General features: G+C 44.2%; 1 protein-coding gene across 1 annotated transcript in view; it reads left to right on the forward strand.

Annotated features, from left to right (window-relative positions):
* nos1 (nitric oxide synthase 1 (neuronal)) overlaps positions 1-15,317 on the forward strand; it is an 85,614-nt gene extending 70,297 nt beyond the window's left edge. Inside the window, exons 24-29 of the mRNA XM_079517140.1 lie at positions 950-1,037; positions 6,595-6,713; positions 7,227-7,375; positions 7,959-8,153; positions 12,034-12,167; positions 15,215-15,317. Of these exons, the coding sequence (XP_079373266.1) occupies positions 950-1,037; positions 6,595-6,713; positions 7,227-7,375; positions 7,959-8,153; positions 12,034-12,167; positions 15,215-15,230 (701 nt within the window). The 3' untranslated portion in view covers positions 15,231-15,317. The remainder of the gene's footprint in view (positions 1-949; positions 1,038-6,594; positions 6,714-7,226; positions 7,376-7,958; positions 8,154-12,033; positions 12,168-15,214) is intronic.
* The last annotated feature ends 3,423 nt before the right edge of the window (positions 15,318-18,740 follow it).

The raw sequence follows: 18,740 nt of genomic DNA on the forward strand, positions 1-18,740 counted from the left end.
GCCCGTGAGTGTGCACTGATGACTCTATAAGCACTTGAATTTCCTCTCAGCAGAGAAACATGCCCTTTTCCCTTGAAAAGTGTGTTGTGGGTATACTAGCCTCGCTGTGTTTGTCTGTCCAACCTCAGTACGCTCTGCGGTGTCCCCGGAAAAATTGGTTTAACCACTTTCACGCGATGTGACACATTGTCATTGTCAACGTGTAGTTCTGCTATTTCCCAAGTTTTACTTCTGTAACTTAAACATCCCCTTTTTAACAACGCAAATCTTGCGGAAACAATCGTTGTTGTTTTTTCAGATGGGGGTCGATCTGTGGCCAAATACATCATTTGGGGGTCCTCGGTTTGAGAAGGTTTGAGAACCACTGATTTTAACCCATTTAAGCCTGAAAAAATGTAAATCATGACAGTTTTCTGAAAAACCTGTGTTTCTATGTCAGTGGTGCTAAATCTTTTTCATGTATTTGGCCGCCGACCCCTATCTGAAAATATGTAGTTCCAGGGACCCCCCCAGAAGCAAAGATTTGAGTTAAAAACGAAAGAATATATATTCAAAGATTTGCGCCACATTTTCACGATTCATAGCGCGCCACTCGGTGGCGCGCTATGAGCTTGTAGATCTGGTATTTTTCAATAGCTAAATTATAACAATGTTTAAAACACCAGAAGGGGTTCCCGCCCAAAAGGGTGGTGCAAATGGGGAGGAGTGAGGAAGTAAAGGTGTCCGTTTGTTCATTCAGATGGAGAGGGTCCCGAGCACCATGGGGTGTGTTCATGGGGTGTGTTCATGGGGTGTGTTCATGGGGTGTGTTCTTCATTCAGATGGAGAGGGTCCCGAGCACCATGGGGTGTGTTCATCATGGGGTGTGTTCATCATGGGGTGTGTTCATTATGGGGTGTGTTCATCATGGGGTGTGTTCATTATGGGGTGTGTTCATTTCTTCATTCAGATGGAGAGGGTCCCGAGCACCATGGGGTGTGTTCATCCTGGCTCAACAGGATACGGAAGGACGAGATGGTGCCATGTTTCGTCAGAGGGTAAAACTTACATTTTGTTTCATAACAATATTATTTTGACCGCAAGTGCTTTATTTAGTGGTTTTGTCATAATGCGATTAATTTCAAACCCATAGTGCACTGTCAGGCCTAAACCCATTTAGGCCTGACGTCGAAATAAAAAAAAGCGTTAGCTCTGAAAGAATATATATTCAAATATTTGTGCCGCATTTTTACGACTTTACGACTTTTCCAAAATAGCAGACCTACAAGTTCGTAGCAGACGTACAACCTCGAAGTGACACACTGCTTTTTTAATTATTATTATTTTTTTTTTTTAACATTTTAGAAAAATCTTGAAAGCGTGAGAATTGCTGATTTAGAAGGAATTTGTAGTATCGTTAATGGGTTCAAAAAAACATTCATTCATTTCAGCCTCATCAATATTTGTGACAAAATTTGACTGAGGGACTGCCATTGGATTTTTTTGAATTTTCGTTTTTTTCATGTCATATGAAAGCAGGGAATCATAGCTTCAAATTGACATGTTGGTTGTTCAGTTTGGCCCACCAGTTTTGGAGATATGGCTTATAGAGTAATGTCTTGGAGAAAACAGCGAGTTGAGAAAACAGGCTTGAAAGGTTTACTTCTGTGGTCTCTAACATTACACCTAGCTACATGTTTAAGCATTTATTTCATATTTACATGTCGATTTCAGCTCTGACACTTATTTCAGACATGCTCTAGTATGTGAAGAGTCTGCCTGTACTATTTTGAGAAAAAACAGGAGAAAAAAAAGGTTTTTCTCCTCTGGTGAAAAGCTGGAATTTGCGCGATGGCAGTCTCTCAGTCCAATCTGGTCACATTTGAAGGTTCATGTGGTTAAAGTCAGTTCTGTTGATTCTAGGGCTGCATCGTTCCAACTTCATGTGGTTAAAGTCAGTTGTGTTGATTCTAGGGCTGCATCGTTCCAACTTCATGTGGTTAAAGTCAGTTCTGTTGATTCTAGGGCTGCATCGTTCCAACTTCATGTGGTTAAAGTCAGTTGTGTTGATTCTAGGGCTGCATCGTTCCAACTTCATGTGGTTAAAGTCAGTTCTGTTGATTCTAGGGCTGCATCGTTCCAACTTCATGTGGTTAAAGTCAGTTGTGTTGATTCTAGGGCTGCATCGTTCCAACTTCATGTGGTTAAAGTCAGTTCTGTTGATTCTAGGGCTGCATCGTTCCAACTTCATGTGGTTAAAGTCAGTTGTGTTGATTCTAGGGCTGCATCGTTCCAACTTCATGTGGTTAAAGTCAGTTCTGTTGATTCTAGGGCTGCATCGTTCCAACTTCATGTGGTTAAAGTCAGTTCTGTTGATTCTAGGGCTGCATCGTTCCAACTTCATGTGGTTAAAGTCAGTTCTGTTGATTCTAGGGCTGCATCGTTCCAACTTCATGTGCTTAAAGTCAGTTGTGTTGATTCTAGGGCTTCATCGTTCCAACTTCATGTGGTTAAAGTCAGTTCTGTTGATTCTAGGGCTGCATCGTTCCAACTTCATGTGGTTAAAGTCAGTTCTGTTGATTCTAGGGCTGCATCGTTCCAACTTCATGTGGTTAAAGTCAGTTCTGTTGATTCTAGGGCTTCATCGTTCCAACTTCATGTGGTTAAAGTCAGTTCTGTTGATTCTAGGGCTTCATCGTTCCAACTTCATGTGGTTAAAGTCAGTTCTGTTGATTCTAGGGCTTCATCGTTCCAACTTCATGTGGTTAAAGTCAGTTCTGTTGATTCTAGGGCTTCATCGTTCCAACTTCATGTGGTTAAAGTCAGTTCTGTTGATTCTAGGGCTGCATCGTTCCAACTTCATGTGGTTAAAGTCAGTTCTGTTGATTCTAGGGCTTCATCGTTCCAACTTCATGTGGTTAAAGTCAGTTCTGTTGATTCTAGGGCTGCATCGTTCCAACTTCATGTGGTTAAAGTCAGTTCTGTTGATTCTAGGGCTGCATCGTTCCAACTTCATGTGGTTAAAGTCAGTTCTGTTGATTCTAGGGCTGCATCGTTCCAACTTCATGTGGTTAAAGTCAGTTCTGTTGATTCTAGGGCTGCATCGTTCCAACTTCATGTGGTTAAAGTCAGTTCTGTTGATTCTAGGGCTGCATCGTTCCAACTTCATGTGGTTAAAGTCAGTTCTGTTGATTCTAGGGCTTCATCGTTCCAACTTCATGTGGTTAAAGTCAGTTCTGTTGATTCTAGGGCTGCATCGTTCCAACTTCATGTGCTTAAAGTCAGTTCTGTTGATTCTAGGGCTTCATCGTTCCAACTTCATGTGGTTAAAGTCAGTTCTGTTGATTCTAGGGCTTCATCGTTCCAACTTCATGTGGTTAAAGTCAGTTCTGTTGATTCTAGGGCTGCATCGTTCCAACTTCATGTGGTTAAAGTCAGTTCTGTTGATTCTAGGGCTGCATCGTTCCAACTTCATGTGGTTAAAGTCAGTTCTGTTGATTCTAGGGCTGCATCGTTCCAACTTCATGTGGTTAAAGTCAGTTCTGTTGATTCTAGGGCTTCATCGTTCCAACTTCATGTGGTTAAAGTCAGTTCTGTTGATTCTAGGGCTGCATCGTTCCAACTTCATGTGGTTAAAGTCAGTTCTGTTGATTCTAGGGCTTCATCGTTCCAACTTCATGTGGTTAAAGTCAGTTCTGTTGATTCTAGGGCTGCATCGTTCCAACTTCATGTGCTTAAAGTCAGTTCTGTTGATTCTAGGGCTTCATCGTTCCAACTTCATGTGGTTAAAGTCAGTTCTGTTGATTCTAGGGCTGCATCGTTCCAACTTCATGTGGTTAAAGTCAGTTCTGTTGATTCTAGGGCTGCATCGTTCCAACTTCATGTGGTTAAAGTCAGTTCTGTTGATTCTAGGGCTTCATCGTTCCAACTTCATGTGCTTAAAGTCAGTTGTGTTGATTCTAGGGCTGCATCGTTCCAACTTCATGTGGTTAAAGTCAGTTCTGTTGATTCTAGGGCTGCATCGTTCCAACTTCATGTGGTTAAAGTCAGTTCTGTTGATTCTAGGGCTGCATCGTTCCAACTTCATGTGGTTAAAGTCAGTTCTGTTGATTCTAGGGCTGCATCGTTCCAACTTCATGTGGTTAAAGTCAGTTCTGTTGATTCTAGGGCTGCATCGTTCCAACTTCATGTGGTTAAAGTCAGTTCTGTTGATTCTAGGGCTGCATCGTTCCAACTTCATGTGGTTAAAGTCAGTTCTGTTGATTCTAGGGCTGCATCGTTCCAACTTCATGTGGTTAAAGTCAGTTCTGTTGATTCTAGGGCTTCATCGTTCCAACTTCATGTGGTTAAAGTCAGTTCTGTTGATTCTAGGGCTTCATCGTTCCAACTTCATGTGGTTAAAGTCAGTTCTGTTGATTCTAGGGCTTCATCGTTCCAACTTCATGTGGTTAAAGTCAGTTCTGTTGATTCTAGGGCTTCATCGTTCCAACTTCATGTGGTTAAAGTCAGTTCTGTTGATTCTAGGGCTGCATCGTTCCAACTTCATGTGGTTAAAGTCAGTTCTGTTGATTCTAGGGCTTCATCGTTCCAACTTCATGTGGTTAAAGTCAGTTCTGTTGATTCTAGGGCTGCATCGTTCCAACTTCATGTGGTTAAAGTCAGTTCTGTTGATTCTAGGGCTGCATCGTTCCAACTTCATGTGGTTAAAGTCAGTTCTGTTGATTCTAGGGCTGCATCGTTCCAACTTCATGTGGTTAAAGTCAGTTCTGTTGATTCTAGGGCTGCATCGTTCCAACTTCATGTGGTTAAAGTCAGTTCTGTTGATTCTAGGGCTGCATCGTTCCAACTTCATGTGGTTAAAGTCAGTTCTGTTGATTCTAGGGCTTCATCGTTCCAACTTCATGTGGTTAAAGTCAGTTCTGTTGATTCTAGGGCTGCATCGTTCCAACTTCATGTGCTTAAAGTCAGTTCTGTTGATTCTAGGGCTTCATCGTTCCAACTTCATGTGGTTAAAGTCAGTTCTGTTGATTCTAGGGCTTCATCGTTCCAACTTCATGTGGTTAAAGTCAGTTCTGTTGATTCTAGGGCTGCATCGTTCCAACTTCATGTGGTTAAAGTCAGTTCTGTTGATTCTAGGGCTGCATCGTTCCAACTTCATGTGGTTAAAGTCAGTTCTGTTGATTCTAGGGCTGCATCGTTCCAACTTCATGTGGTTAAAGTCAGTTCTGTTGATTCTAGGGCTTCATCGTTCCAACTTCATGTGGTTAAAGTCAGTTCTGTTGATTCTAGGGCTGCATCGTTCCAACTTCATGTGGTTAAAGTCAGTTCTGTTGATTCTAGGGCTTCATCGTTCCAACTTCATGTGGTTAAAGTCAGTTCTGTTGATTCTAGGGCTTCATCGTTCCAACTTCATGTGCTTAAAGTCAGTTGTGTTGATTCTAGGGCTGCATCGTTCCAACTTCATGTGGTTAAAGTCAGTTCTGTTGATTCTAGGGCTTCATCGTTCCAACTTCATGTGCTTAAAGTCAGTTGTGTTGATTCTAGGGCTGCATCGTTCCAACTTCATGTGGTTAAAGTCAGTTCTGTTGATTCTAGGGCTGCATCGTTCCAACTTCATGTGGTTAAAGTCAGTTCTGTTGATTCTAGGGCTGCATCGTTCCAACTTCATGTGGTTAAAGTCAGTTGTGTTGATTCTAGGGCTGCATCGTTCCAACTTCATGTGGTTAAAGTCAGTTCTGTTGATTCTAGGGCTGCATCGTTCCAACTTCATGTGGTTAAAGTCAGTTCTGTTGATTCTAGGGCTTCATCGTTCCAACTTCATGTGGTTAAAGTCAGTTCTGTTGATTCTAGGGCTGCATCGTTCCAACTTCATGTGGTTAAAGTCAGTTCTGTTGATTCTAGGGCTGCATCGTTCCAACTTCATGTGGTTAAAGTCAGTTCTGTTGATTCTAGGGCTGCATCGTTCCAACTTCATGTGGTTAAAGTCAGTTCTGTTGATTCTAGGGCTGCATCGTTCCAACTTCATGTGGTTAAAGTCAGTTCTGTTGATTCTAGGGCTGCATCGTTCCAACTTCATGTGGTTAAAGTCAGTTCTGTTGATTCTAGGGCTTCATCGTTCCAACTTCATGTGGTTAAAGTCAGTTGTGTTGATTCTAGGGCTGCATCGTTCCAACTTCATGTGGTTAAAGTCAGTTCTGTTGATTCTAGGGCTGCATCGTTCCAACTTCATGTGGTTAAAGTCAGTTCTGTTGATTCTAGGGCTGCATCGTTCCAACTTCATGTGGTTAAAGTCAGTTCTGTTGATTCTAGGGCTGCATCGTTCCAACTTCATGTGGTTAAAGTCAGTTCTGTTGATTCTAGGGCTGCATCGTTCCAACTTCATGTGGTTAAAGTCAGTTGTGTTGATTCTAGGGCTGCATCGTTCCAACTTCATGTGGTTAAAGTCAGTTGTGTTGATTCTAGGGCTGCATCGTTCCAACTTCATGTGGTTAAAGTCAGTTCTGTTGATTCTAGGGCTGCATCGTTCCAACTTCATGTGGTTAAAGTCAGTTCTGTTGATTCTAGGGCTGCATCGTTCCAACTTCATGTGCTTAAAGTCAGTTCTGTTGATTCTAGGGCTGCATCGTTCCAACTTCCCAAGGAGAACAAGGCCCCCTGCATCCTGATCGGGCCAGGGACCGGCATCGCTCCCTTCAGAAGCTTCTGGCAACAGAAAGTCTTTGAGCGGGAAAAGGGTTGGTTCTGCTGCACCTTTCTTTCACACACTGTAATCCTTTCTTTTGTCACCTTTAACTGTGTCCCCCTTTTCCACCCGGGTTGTTGAACCCCAAAAATTGGAACGTTAACCCATTTTGACCTGAGATCAAATAGCAGATCTACAAGCTCATAGCACGCCACTCTGTGGCACGCTATGAGCTTGTAGATCTGCTATTTTTCAATAGCTAAAGCATAACGTAATGCTAACACCAAAAGGGGTTCCCGCCCAAAATGGGTTAAATTACGAAGTACATTAATATGATGATAACCCATCCACAGCCACAGGAGTAGCTTTTTCATATTCATCACACATTTAGTTAATTTGGGTTTCTGTTTAAACCCACCATGGCTTGAGATGGTTTAAACTTCCATTACTTCCATTTAACCATCTCAAGCCATATAGTTAAACAAGGCACTAACTCTCATTGTTGCTGTATACCATTCAGCAAAGTAAAGTCAATGTATTTATGTCTGTCCCCCCCCCCATGCAGGGCTTGAGACGAGTCCCCTGTATCTGGTGTTTGGCTGTCGCCAGTCTGATACAGACCACATCTACAAGGAAGAGACCCTCGATGCCCTGAGCAAGAAGGTCTTCAAGGGACTCTATACAGCCTACTCAAGAGAGCCCGGCATGCCAAAGGTACCACAACTAATCCACGGAAGAATTGGCTTTGTCTCAAATCTTTAGAATACCGTGTGGGCTCGACTCTGAATGCCACGGAGCGTCCACGTTTGAACAGGACACAGCATCCCTGCATGCTATAGATGAGTTAGTCACTTGATAGGCTATTCAATATCTTTTTTCCATTTAATGGCCTCTTCTCGTTTTAACTGTGTGTATCACAGGCTTTTTTCTGTCAGTTGTTTTAACCTTCATTGTCAAGCTACTGTTCATCCTATTTCTTTATATAACAAGGCCAGTGAAAAAGTACAGTGCCCAGAGCTAGAAAACTGCCAATTTAGACTAGTCTCTGGCACATGTGCCAAGACGAAAATGCAAATGTTCATCTCAAAAAAGTGAACAGTTCCACCCATGGTGGATTTTCACCTCACTATCTTTGTCCCCCTCTCCCTCTTGCCTTGTCTGTCATCTCCTCTCCTCTCTCCTGCTCACGCCTTATCGCCCCGCGCTCTGTCTCCTCTCCTCTCCTCTCTCCTGCTCACGCCTTCACGCCCCGCGCTCCTCTGTCTCGCTCGCCGTTACCTCCTGCCACCTCCGTCAGAAATATGTCCAGGACGTGCTGCGCGAGCAGATGTCAGAGCGGTTGTACCAGTGCCTGAGGGACGAGGGGGGACACATCTACGTGTGCGGGGACGTGACCATGGCGGATGACGTCCTGAAGACAATCCAGCAGATCATCAAGGTGCAGGGGAACATAAGCCTGGAGGACGCCAGCTACTTCATCAGCAAACTCAGAGTAAGAGCTTAATTTTTGCACAATGGCGGTATCATTTTAGGCATGAAAGATGTCCACCGCATGCTGGCTGCAAAACACACTAACATCACTGTCAACACGTCAGCAGCACCCACTGGCTTCTCTACGTCAACGAGAGAAGAGAATGGGGGGGTCCACTCTTAACCATGCACTTAACCATGCACTTAACCATGCACATAACCATGCACTTAACCAAGCGCTTCAATACACTGCCCACTTACCCTTATACCATACTGAACACACAATGCACTATACCATACTGAACACAGTGCACTATACCATACTGAACACACAGTGCACTATACCATACTGAACACAGTGCACTATACCATACTGAACACAGTGCACTATACCATACTGAACACACAGTGCACTATACCATACTGAACACACAGTGCACTATACCATACTGAACACACAGTGCACTATACCATACTGAACACAGTGCACTATACCATACTGAACACAGTGCACTATACCATACTGAATACACACAGTGCACTATACCATACTGAACACAGTGCACTATACCATACTGAACACAGTGCACTATACCATACTGAACACAGTGCACTATACCATACTGAACACACAGTGCACTATACCATACTGAACACACAGTGCACTATACCATACTGAACACAGTGCACTATACCATACTGAACACAGTGCACTATACCATACTGAACACACAGTGCACTATACCATACTGAACACACAGTGCACTATACCATACTGAACACAGTGCACTATACCATACTGAACACACAGTGCACTATACCATACTGAACACAGTGCACTATACCATACTGAACACAGTGCACTATACCATACTGAACACACAGTGCACTATACCATACTGAACACACACAGTGCACTATACCATACTGAACACACAGTGCACTATACCATACTGAACACACAGTACACTATACCATACTGAACACAGTGCACTATACCATACTGAACACAGTGCACTATACCATACTGAACACACAGTGCACTATACCATACTGAACACAGTGCATTATACCATACTGAACACACACACAGTGCACTATACCATACTGAACACACAGTACACTATACCATACTGAACACAGTGCACTATACCATACTGAACACAGTGCACTATACCATACTGAACACAGTGCACTATACCATACTGAACACACAGTGCACTATACCATACTGAACACACACACAGTGCACTATACCATACTGAACACACAGTACACTATACCATACTGAACACAGTGCACTATACCATACTGAACACAGTGCACTATACCATACTGAACACAGTGCACTATACCATACTGAACACACAGTGCACTATACCATACTGAACACACACACAGTGCACTATACCATACTGAACACACACAGTGCACTATACCATACTGAACACACAGTGCACTATACCATACTGAACACACAGTGCACTATACCATACTGAACACACAGTACACTATACCATACTGAACACACAGTGCACTATACCATACTGAACACACAGTGCACTATACCATACTGAACACACAGTGCACTATACCATACTGAACACACAGTACACTATACCATACTGAACACACAGTGCACTATACCATACTGAACACAGTGCACTATACCATACTGAACACAGTGCACTATACCATACTGAACACACAGTGCACTATACCATACTGAACACAGTGCACTATACCATACTGAACACACAGTACACTATACCATACTGAACACAGTGCACTATACCATACTGAACACAGTGCACTATACCATACTGAACACACAGTGCACTATACCATACTGAACACACAGTGCACTATACCATACTGAACACACAGTGCACTATACCATACTGAACACACAGTGCACTATACCATACTGAACACACAGTGCACTATACCATACTGAACACACAGTGCACTATACCATACTGAACACACAGTGCACTATACCATACTGAACACAGTGCACTATACCATACTGAACACACAGTGCACTATACCATACTGAACACAGTGCACTATACCATACTGAACACAGTGCACTATACCATACTGAACACACAGTGCACTATACCATACTGAACACAGTGCACTATACCATACTGAACACACAGTGCACTATACCATACTGAACACAGTGCACTATACCATACTGAACACACAGTGCACTATACCATACTGAACACAGTGCACTATACCATACTGAACACACAGTGCACTATACCATACTGAACACAGTGCACTATACCATACTGAACACACAGTGCACTATACCATACTGAACACAGTGCACTATACCATACTCAACACACACATATGACTGGATAATCTGATGCTGCGAGTGCACTATACCATACTGAACACACAGTGCACTATACCATACTGAACACACAGTGCACTATACCATACTGAACACACAGTGCACTATACCATACTGAACACACAGTGCACTATACCATACTGAACACACAGTGCACTATACCATACTGAACACAGTGCACTATACCATACTGAACACACACAGTGCACTATACCATACTGAACACACAGTGCACTATACCATACTGAACACAGTGCACTATACTATACTGAACACACACAGTGCACTATACCATACTGAACACACAGTGCACTATACCATACTGAACACACAGTGCACTATACCATACTGAACACAGTGCACTATACCATACTGAACACAGTGTACTATACCATACTGAACACAGTGCACTATACCATACTGAACACACACAGTGCACTATACCATACTGAACACAGTGCACTATACCATACTGAACACAGTGCACTATACCATACTGAACACAGTGCACTATACCATACTGAACACAGTGCACTATACCATACTGAACACACACAGTGCACTATACCATACTGAACACACAGTGCACTATACCATACTGAACACACAGTGCACTATACCATACTGAACACAGTGCACTATACCATACTGAACACACAGTGCACTATACCATACTGAACACAGTGCACTATACCATACTGAACACAGTGCACTATACCATACTGAACACACAGTGCACTATACCATACTGAACACACAGTGCACTATACCATACTGAACACACAGTGCACTATACCATACTGAACACAGTGCACTATACCATACTGAACACACACAGTGCACTATACCATACTGAACACACACAGTGCACTATACCATACTGAACACAGTGCACTATACCATACTGAACACACTATACCATACTGAACACACACAGTGCACTATACCATACTGAACACAGTGCACTATACCATACTGAACACAGTGCACTATACCATACTGAACACAGTGCACTATACCATACTGAACACACACAGTGCACTATACCATACTGAACACACAGTGCACTATACCATACTGAACACACAGTGCACTACACCTCTCTCTCTACACCTCCCTCTCTACACCTCCCTCTCTACACCTCTCTCTACACCTCCCTCTCTACACCTCTCTCTCTACACCTCCCTCTCTACACCTCTCTCTCTACACCTCCCTCTCTACACCTCTCTCTCTACACCTCTCTCTACACCTCTCTCTCTACACCTCCCTCTCTACACCTCTCTCTCTACACCTCTCTCTCTACACCTCTCTCTACACCTCTCTCTCTACATCTCTCTCTACACCTCTCTCTCTACACCTCTCTCTCTACACCTCTCTCTCTACACCTCCCTCTCTACACCTCCCTCTCTACACCTCCCTCTCTACACCTCCCTCTCTACACCTCCACCACCAGGACGAGGTTTAAGTGTGTTTTTATCTAGTTCAAAGCAACCTGCATGCCGATGACTTTACCCACCCTCTCCACCACCAGGACGAGAACCGCTACCATGAGGACATATTTGGCGTCACGCTGCGCACATATGAGGTCACCAACCGACTTCGTTCTGAATCCATCGCCAACATTGAGGAGAGCAGCAAAAAAGACTTTAAAGACTCTTCGGACGAGTGAGTGCTTTCTTTTTTTCTTTTTATCCCACCATTTTGTAACACATTTTTCCACCCCTGTTCTACACACCCTCCGCCAACCTGGGGAGAGCAATGGACTTGAACTCATGCTTCCCTTCATGCCTGAGTTTCCATGTTGCTCATTTTACACCTGACAGGGGAGAGTTTCCCCGGCCGGACGTAGCGCGTGGAAGGAACACGTTATTCCGACCAGTTCCTTTCCCCTCCATCAGGCGCCCCGGCTGGCCAGGGGGAGGTAGTTTAGAGACCAGGATTACTGCATGTTTTTTGTGAGGGTACCTACCCTAGGGGACACGGGGAGAACATGTGAGGGTACCTACCCTAGGGGGACACGGGGAGAACATGTGAGGGTACCTACCCTAGGGGGACACGGGGAGAACATGTGAGGGTACCTACCCTAGGGGGACACGGGGAGAACATGTGAGGGTACCTACCCTAGGGGACACGGGGAGAACATGTGAGGGTACAGTACCTACCCTAGGGGACACGGGGAGAACATGTGAGGGTACCTACCCTAGGGGACACGGGGAGAACATGTGAGGGTACCTACCCTAGGGGACACGGGGAGAACATGTGAGGGTACCTACCCTAGGGGACACGGGGAGAACATGTGAGGGTACCTACCCTAGGGGACACGGGGAGAACATGTGAGGGTACCTACCCTAGGGGACACGGGGAGAACATGTGAGGGTACCTACCCTAGGGGACAGGGGGAGAACATGTGAGGGTACCTACCCTAGGGGACACGGGGAGAACATGTGAGGGTACCTACCCTAGGGGACACGGGGAGAACATGTGAGGGTACCTACCCTAGGGGACACGGGGAAAACATGTGAGGGTACCTACCCTAGGGGACACGGGGAGAACATGTGAGGGTACCTACCCTAGGGGACAGGGGGAGAACATGTGAGGGTACCTACCCTAGGGGACACGGAGAGAACATGTGAGGGTACCTACCCTAGGGGACACGGGGAGAACATGTGAGGGTACCTACCCTAGGGGACACGGGGAGAACATGTGAGGGTACCTACCCTAGGGTACACGGGGAGAACATGCAAACTCCACACAGAAGTGTGGCAGTGAGTGCTTTCTGCCATTGCTTTGTCTTCAGTGTGTTCTGCAGCTCCATTTCAATACGTTTGCTGTATGTGCTTATTGTTTTTGTTGCCCGTGGTTTCAGCCCCCGCCCCAAAAATGCTGAAATGTGTAACCATAGAAATGTTTTCTTTTTCTATTCAAAAGAGCCTGCTAACTATCAGGATTAGAGTCAAAGCAAGCGACTGCCTTCTTTTTCTGTGCTTGTTTTCCTTCTCCCCCGACTGTTTTTTTTTATGATGACTCTTGTATACAGTTTGCACTTGTCACGAGAGTTACGTGAGAACCTCAGGCAGCAATTATGGCTCATTAAGTGCCAACAACATAACGCATGAATCAGAATTTGCGCTTTATTGTCACACCACAGCTTCTACATGTGTAAATAAGTGGGTGAAATTATTGTTCTAATGTGCACTCCAATTTGTATTTTCCCTGAGATGAGAGAGGACAGAGGTAGAGTAAGAGAACGGTAAAAAAAAAAAACACAGGAACAGCTGGTTTAAAGGTATATTCAGTGATTTGACTTAATTCAAATATCACTTATTTTTTCTTTTTTTCTGGATAATCCTCCCTACTATAGAGTGTGCTGACCATATAAGGAGTTCCTCCCTGTCCCCAGTGAGCCCCTGGGGTCAAAAAACCCTAGTTTCAGTTTTGGTGGCGGGTGGCAAAGCCTTCATCCAATCAGGATGAGAGGGGCCTTCCTCCAATCATGATCGAGTGGGGGCGGGCCTTGGTGTTGCTGTTGGCCTGTTGCACTTCCCCCCACTGTAGAGCGTGCATGTGCACATTTTGTTACCGGGGCGGACTGGGTGGTTTTCCAAATCACCCAAATCACTGAATGCTCCTTTAATAATAACAAGATATATAAGGTACATATTGTAGCGATCAGTGCCCAGGCTGAGCTGGGTTTTTATATGTTTTCAAAGTTTTACAACCACCATCAAACCCCCGGATATATTTGCAACCTGCCATGCCAAATAGAGCTGAGTTGCAAAGGCGGAGAAGTTAGTTACGGACAGGTCTTTTGTGGGGTCGCCACACTATATACAGATAGCGTACGTACCACATGATGTTTAGAACATTAGCATTGTATGCACGTGTGTACATATTCTTAGTTTACAACATTGGCCTCCAGAGTAATAAAGGATAGAGGGCGGACTGCTCAGGGGCCTTTTGAAGCAGCCGGATTAAGAACCATCTACTTCTGCATTTTTTTCGATTTGGCCACCAAACGTTTTACTTAGTACCTTAGTACCTTAGGCCCCGGACAGGAGTCAACCCACAGAGCCTAGTCCCTCCACATGCCAGAAGCGTACCTCTCAGTCCCGGCATATAGTATTTCCGGAATGGTTCCAACGGATTGTGTGGCCCTGGTCTTTCCCTAGTGGGTCTGATCGAGGGTAGCTACTGGGACGTAAGTCGGGACTTTGATCACCCCGGCCGGCTGGGTCACCCGAGTGAGGGGTGTGATGTTCGCGAGACCCGAAACCCCGATGACCTCAGGATACATCACTGAGGAAATTAAGTCATTTTGATGTCAATACTTTTGTACTACCGAACTTTTACTTGTAACAGAGTTAGTTCTTCATTGGAGTATTACTTGAATATTTCTTCCATCACTGCATGTTCAAAACTAAGTATAGGCCTATATCAAGAATCATTGTTGTTTTGCAGAAAGGGAGGAGGGGGAAACTATGAATGAATGAATGTACAGGCTATCCAAAACATGTATATATGAATGAATATATGAGAGTCTTCTATAGAGTTTGAGAGCTAAGCTTACCGCTTTCATACTGAGAACACATATGAAAGACTTTCTGTTTCTCTCTCTCTCTCTCTCTCTCTCTCTCTCTCTCTCTCTCTCTCTCTCTCTCTCTCTCTCTCTCTCTCTCTCTCTCTCTCTCTCTCTCTCTCTCTCTCTCTCTCAGGGTATTCTGTTCATAGGTCCAGTGAGTTGGGGATTTCTGACGTCATCCGGACCGAAAGAAACAGCAGTGCTGGTTCGAGAATACTGTGCCAATTTTTGTACTGTAAAGAAGAAAATTATCTTTTTGTTTTTATAAAAGGTTTTTTTTTTTTTTTTTTTTTGCTCTGCAATTTGTCTGTAGCAAGTTGGATATGTTTTTGTTCTTTGAGATTGTTTTTTGCTTGTTAAATGATACTTTTGAAACAAAACAAAGACAAAAAAAAAAGAATATCTCATTTTAACTCCTGATGTGTGCTCCCTGTATTATGACCTGCCTCAATGTGACTGCATGACCAACACAAAACTATAGTCCATACATATATTGTAAATGTGCTGTGTTCCTTAATGTTCCAATCAATGTGCTTTTATTGAAGTTTAATATGTGCCATAGCAAAAAGGGCAAAACGACTTCTGAGTACAAAATAAATTAATTAATGAATTATCACGCGCAGCAGTTTTCAACTCCATAAATAAAAAGTATTTGCGACTGTTTGAAAATCCTGGGGCGAAATATCCCAGACGTGAGAAAGCAAGAGGAAAAAAACTGAGGAATTGAACAAGAAAGCGAGACAAATTGTCACTCAACCACGTTACGTACAACCTGCCACCCTGTTTATTATTATCACTCAACCACGTTACGTACAACCTGCCACCCTGTTTATTATTATCACTCAACCACGTTACGTACAACCTGCCACCCTGTTTATTATTATCAATCAACCACGTTACGTACAACCTGCCACCCTGTTTATTATTATCACTCAACCACGTTACGTACAACCTGCCACCCTGTTTATTATTATCACTCAACCACGTTACGTACAACATGCCACCCTGTTTATTATTATCACTCAACCACGTTACGTACAACCACGTTACGTACAACCTGCCACCCTGTTTATTATTATCACTCAACCACGTTACGTACAACCTGCCATCCCTGTTTATTATTATCACTCAACCACGTTACGTACAACCTGCCATCCCTGTTTATTATTATCACTCAACCACGTTACGTACAACCTGCCATCCCTGTTTATTATTATCACTCAACCACGTTACGTACAACCACGTTACGTACAACCCTATTTATTATTATCACTCAACCACGTACAACCTGCCATCCCTATTTATTATTGTCACTCAACCACGTTACATACAACCTGCCATCCCTGTTTATTATTATCACTCAACCACGTTGCGTACAACCACGTTACGTACAACCCTATTTATTATTATCACTCAACCACGTTACGTACAACCTGCCATCCCTATTTATTATTATCACTCAACCACTAGGGTTGGGATTCGGAACCGGGTCCATTTCAGACCCGGTTCCGACATTGCGGATCCGGAGCCGGTTCCATCGTTTCTTTATTAACGGTTCCCCAAACGGATCTCATCAGTCGTCATTTAGCTCCGCTGTGTCTGTGTGTGCATGCATGCGTGCAAGCAGAGCCTGGGGTGACGTCACCCCACCTACACGAGTGAGTGAGGTCGGGGTACGCCCACTCTTCTGTGCATTCAGCGACCGGCGCGGAGCGAGTGGGACAGTATGTCGCACAGATTTCCAAAGTGTGGTTAACAGAGAGGGAAATGACTGAGGCTGAGCACGCAACGTGCAATAAATGCGACGCTATAGTTCCCTGCAAAGGTTGTTGCAACTTGTACCAGTTGCACCACGTCCACATTGAGGAAACATCAAAATCAATATGCCTACACGAGTCCACAACTCACGAGAATAATCTAGGCGCGTTTGTGAGCCATGCGGAAAGCCGTGCCCGCTCTCCCCGCAGCTCCACCACAGCTGGCGGGGGACGATCTGATGCAAGGCTGGTTTACTTTCCCCAGGCTAGTAACGTAATAGAAAATAAAAACTACTAACGTCTACAGAGCTTTTCATTAGGCGTATTGTACAACTGTTGTTAATGGTGTTAATTTAGAACGCCAATGACTCGATGTCTTTCTGTCTGATATTTTATGAATCACGTTAACTATAGAGCCAAATCAATTTGTCTGCACTTATTTTTACAACTTATAAGCAACTCAACTGCTTTTGATTTGGCTCTAAATTAATCGCGTGACTGTTGAGAGCCCAGTCTTTAGGTGCATATACCTCCATAGATTGATTACTTTATAAACAGTTTGCAGAAAAAAGCACAGGAACGTAGCCTACAGTTCAATACAAGGTCTGCTAAGAGGATTTTATAATCCAAGAAAGCACTATGGCTTGTTTCCATTAGGGTAAGGGGTCCTTCATATTAAATTAATCTGAACATTAAGACAACATTTGTCACAACAACAATATCATTATTGCAATGTGTACTGTATATTTAATATACAGTATAGAAATTGCAATATATATACAGTACAAATTGCAACAATGATATTGTTGTGGTGGCTAGCTGCTGGCAGCAGCTAGCCACCACAACAATATCATTGTTGGTGGTGGTGGTGGTGGTGAAGTTTAAATAATAGTGCCACCTCATAATTGTAAAGTGCATTTTCAATAATTGAATGAATTAATTTGTGTTTATTATGTACTTGGTTAGGTTAGTTATAATATAAGCATAATCTATGACAGAAAAAAAAGGGGAAAAAATAATATTAGGATCCGTTAAGGGAACCGTTAGGATCCGGAACCGTTAAGAGGGATCCGGGAAGGATCCGGAACCGTTAAAATCCTAACGAATCCCAACCCTATCAACCACGTTACGTACAACCTGCCATCCCTGTTTTGGGCAGGTCATAAAAGCCAAAAGAAGAAAATCAAAATAGCATATCTATCAGCGCAACTCGCCACATCACGATGTGATCTTGTAGATCGGCTATTTCCGCTACTCGGCTAGTGTATCTAGGGCTTAAGATGTTAACATATGTGGCATATTGATAGGCATTCTTTTCCATAATATTGACAAAGACGGCAGATGGTCCGTCAGAATCCATCTGCGCTGCATGCTGTCGGTTGTATTTTCTAGCCTATCCATCCATCCACTCGTGACATTGTTGCCAGATTTGATTCCCCCTGTTGGTGCGCGCGGTGGCCGAACTGGGGGCAGTGGCGTAGGAATGCGTAGGGCAACATGCCACTCACTGGGGGCAGTCGCGTAGGAATGCGTAGGGCAACATGCCACTCACTGGGGGCAGTCGCGTAGGAATGCGTAGGGCAACATGCCACTCACTGGGGGCAGTCGCGTAGGAATGCGTAGGGCAACATGCCACTCACTGGGGGCAGTCGCGTAGGAATGCGTAGGGCAACATGCCACTCACTGGGGGCAGTCGCGTAGGAATGCGTAGGGCAACATGCCACTCACTGGGGGCAGTCGCGTAGGAATGCGTAGGGCAACATGCCACTCACTGGGGGCAGTCGCGTAGGAATGCGTAGGGCAACATGCCACTCACTGGGGGCAGTCGCGTAGGAATGCGTAGGGCAACATGCCACTCACTGGGGGCAGTCGCGTAGGAATGCGTAGGGCAACATGCCACTC

Source organism: Electrona antarctica (genome assembly GCF_951216825.1).
Source record: "Electrona antarctica genome assembly, chromosome: 12".
Classification (NCBI taxonomy): domain Eukaryota; kingdom Metazoa; phylum Chordata; class Actinopteri; order Myctophiformes; family Myctophidae; genus Electrona; species Electrona antarctica.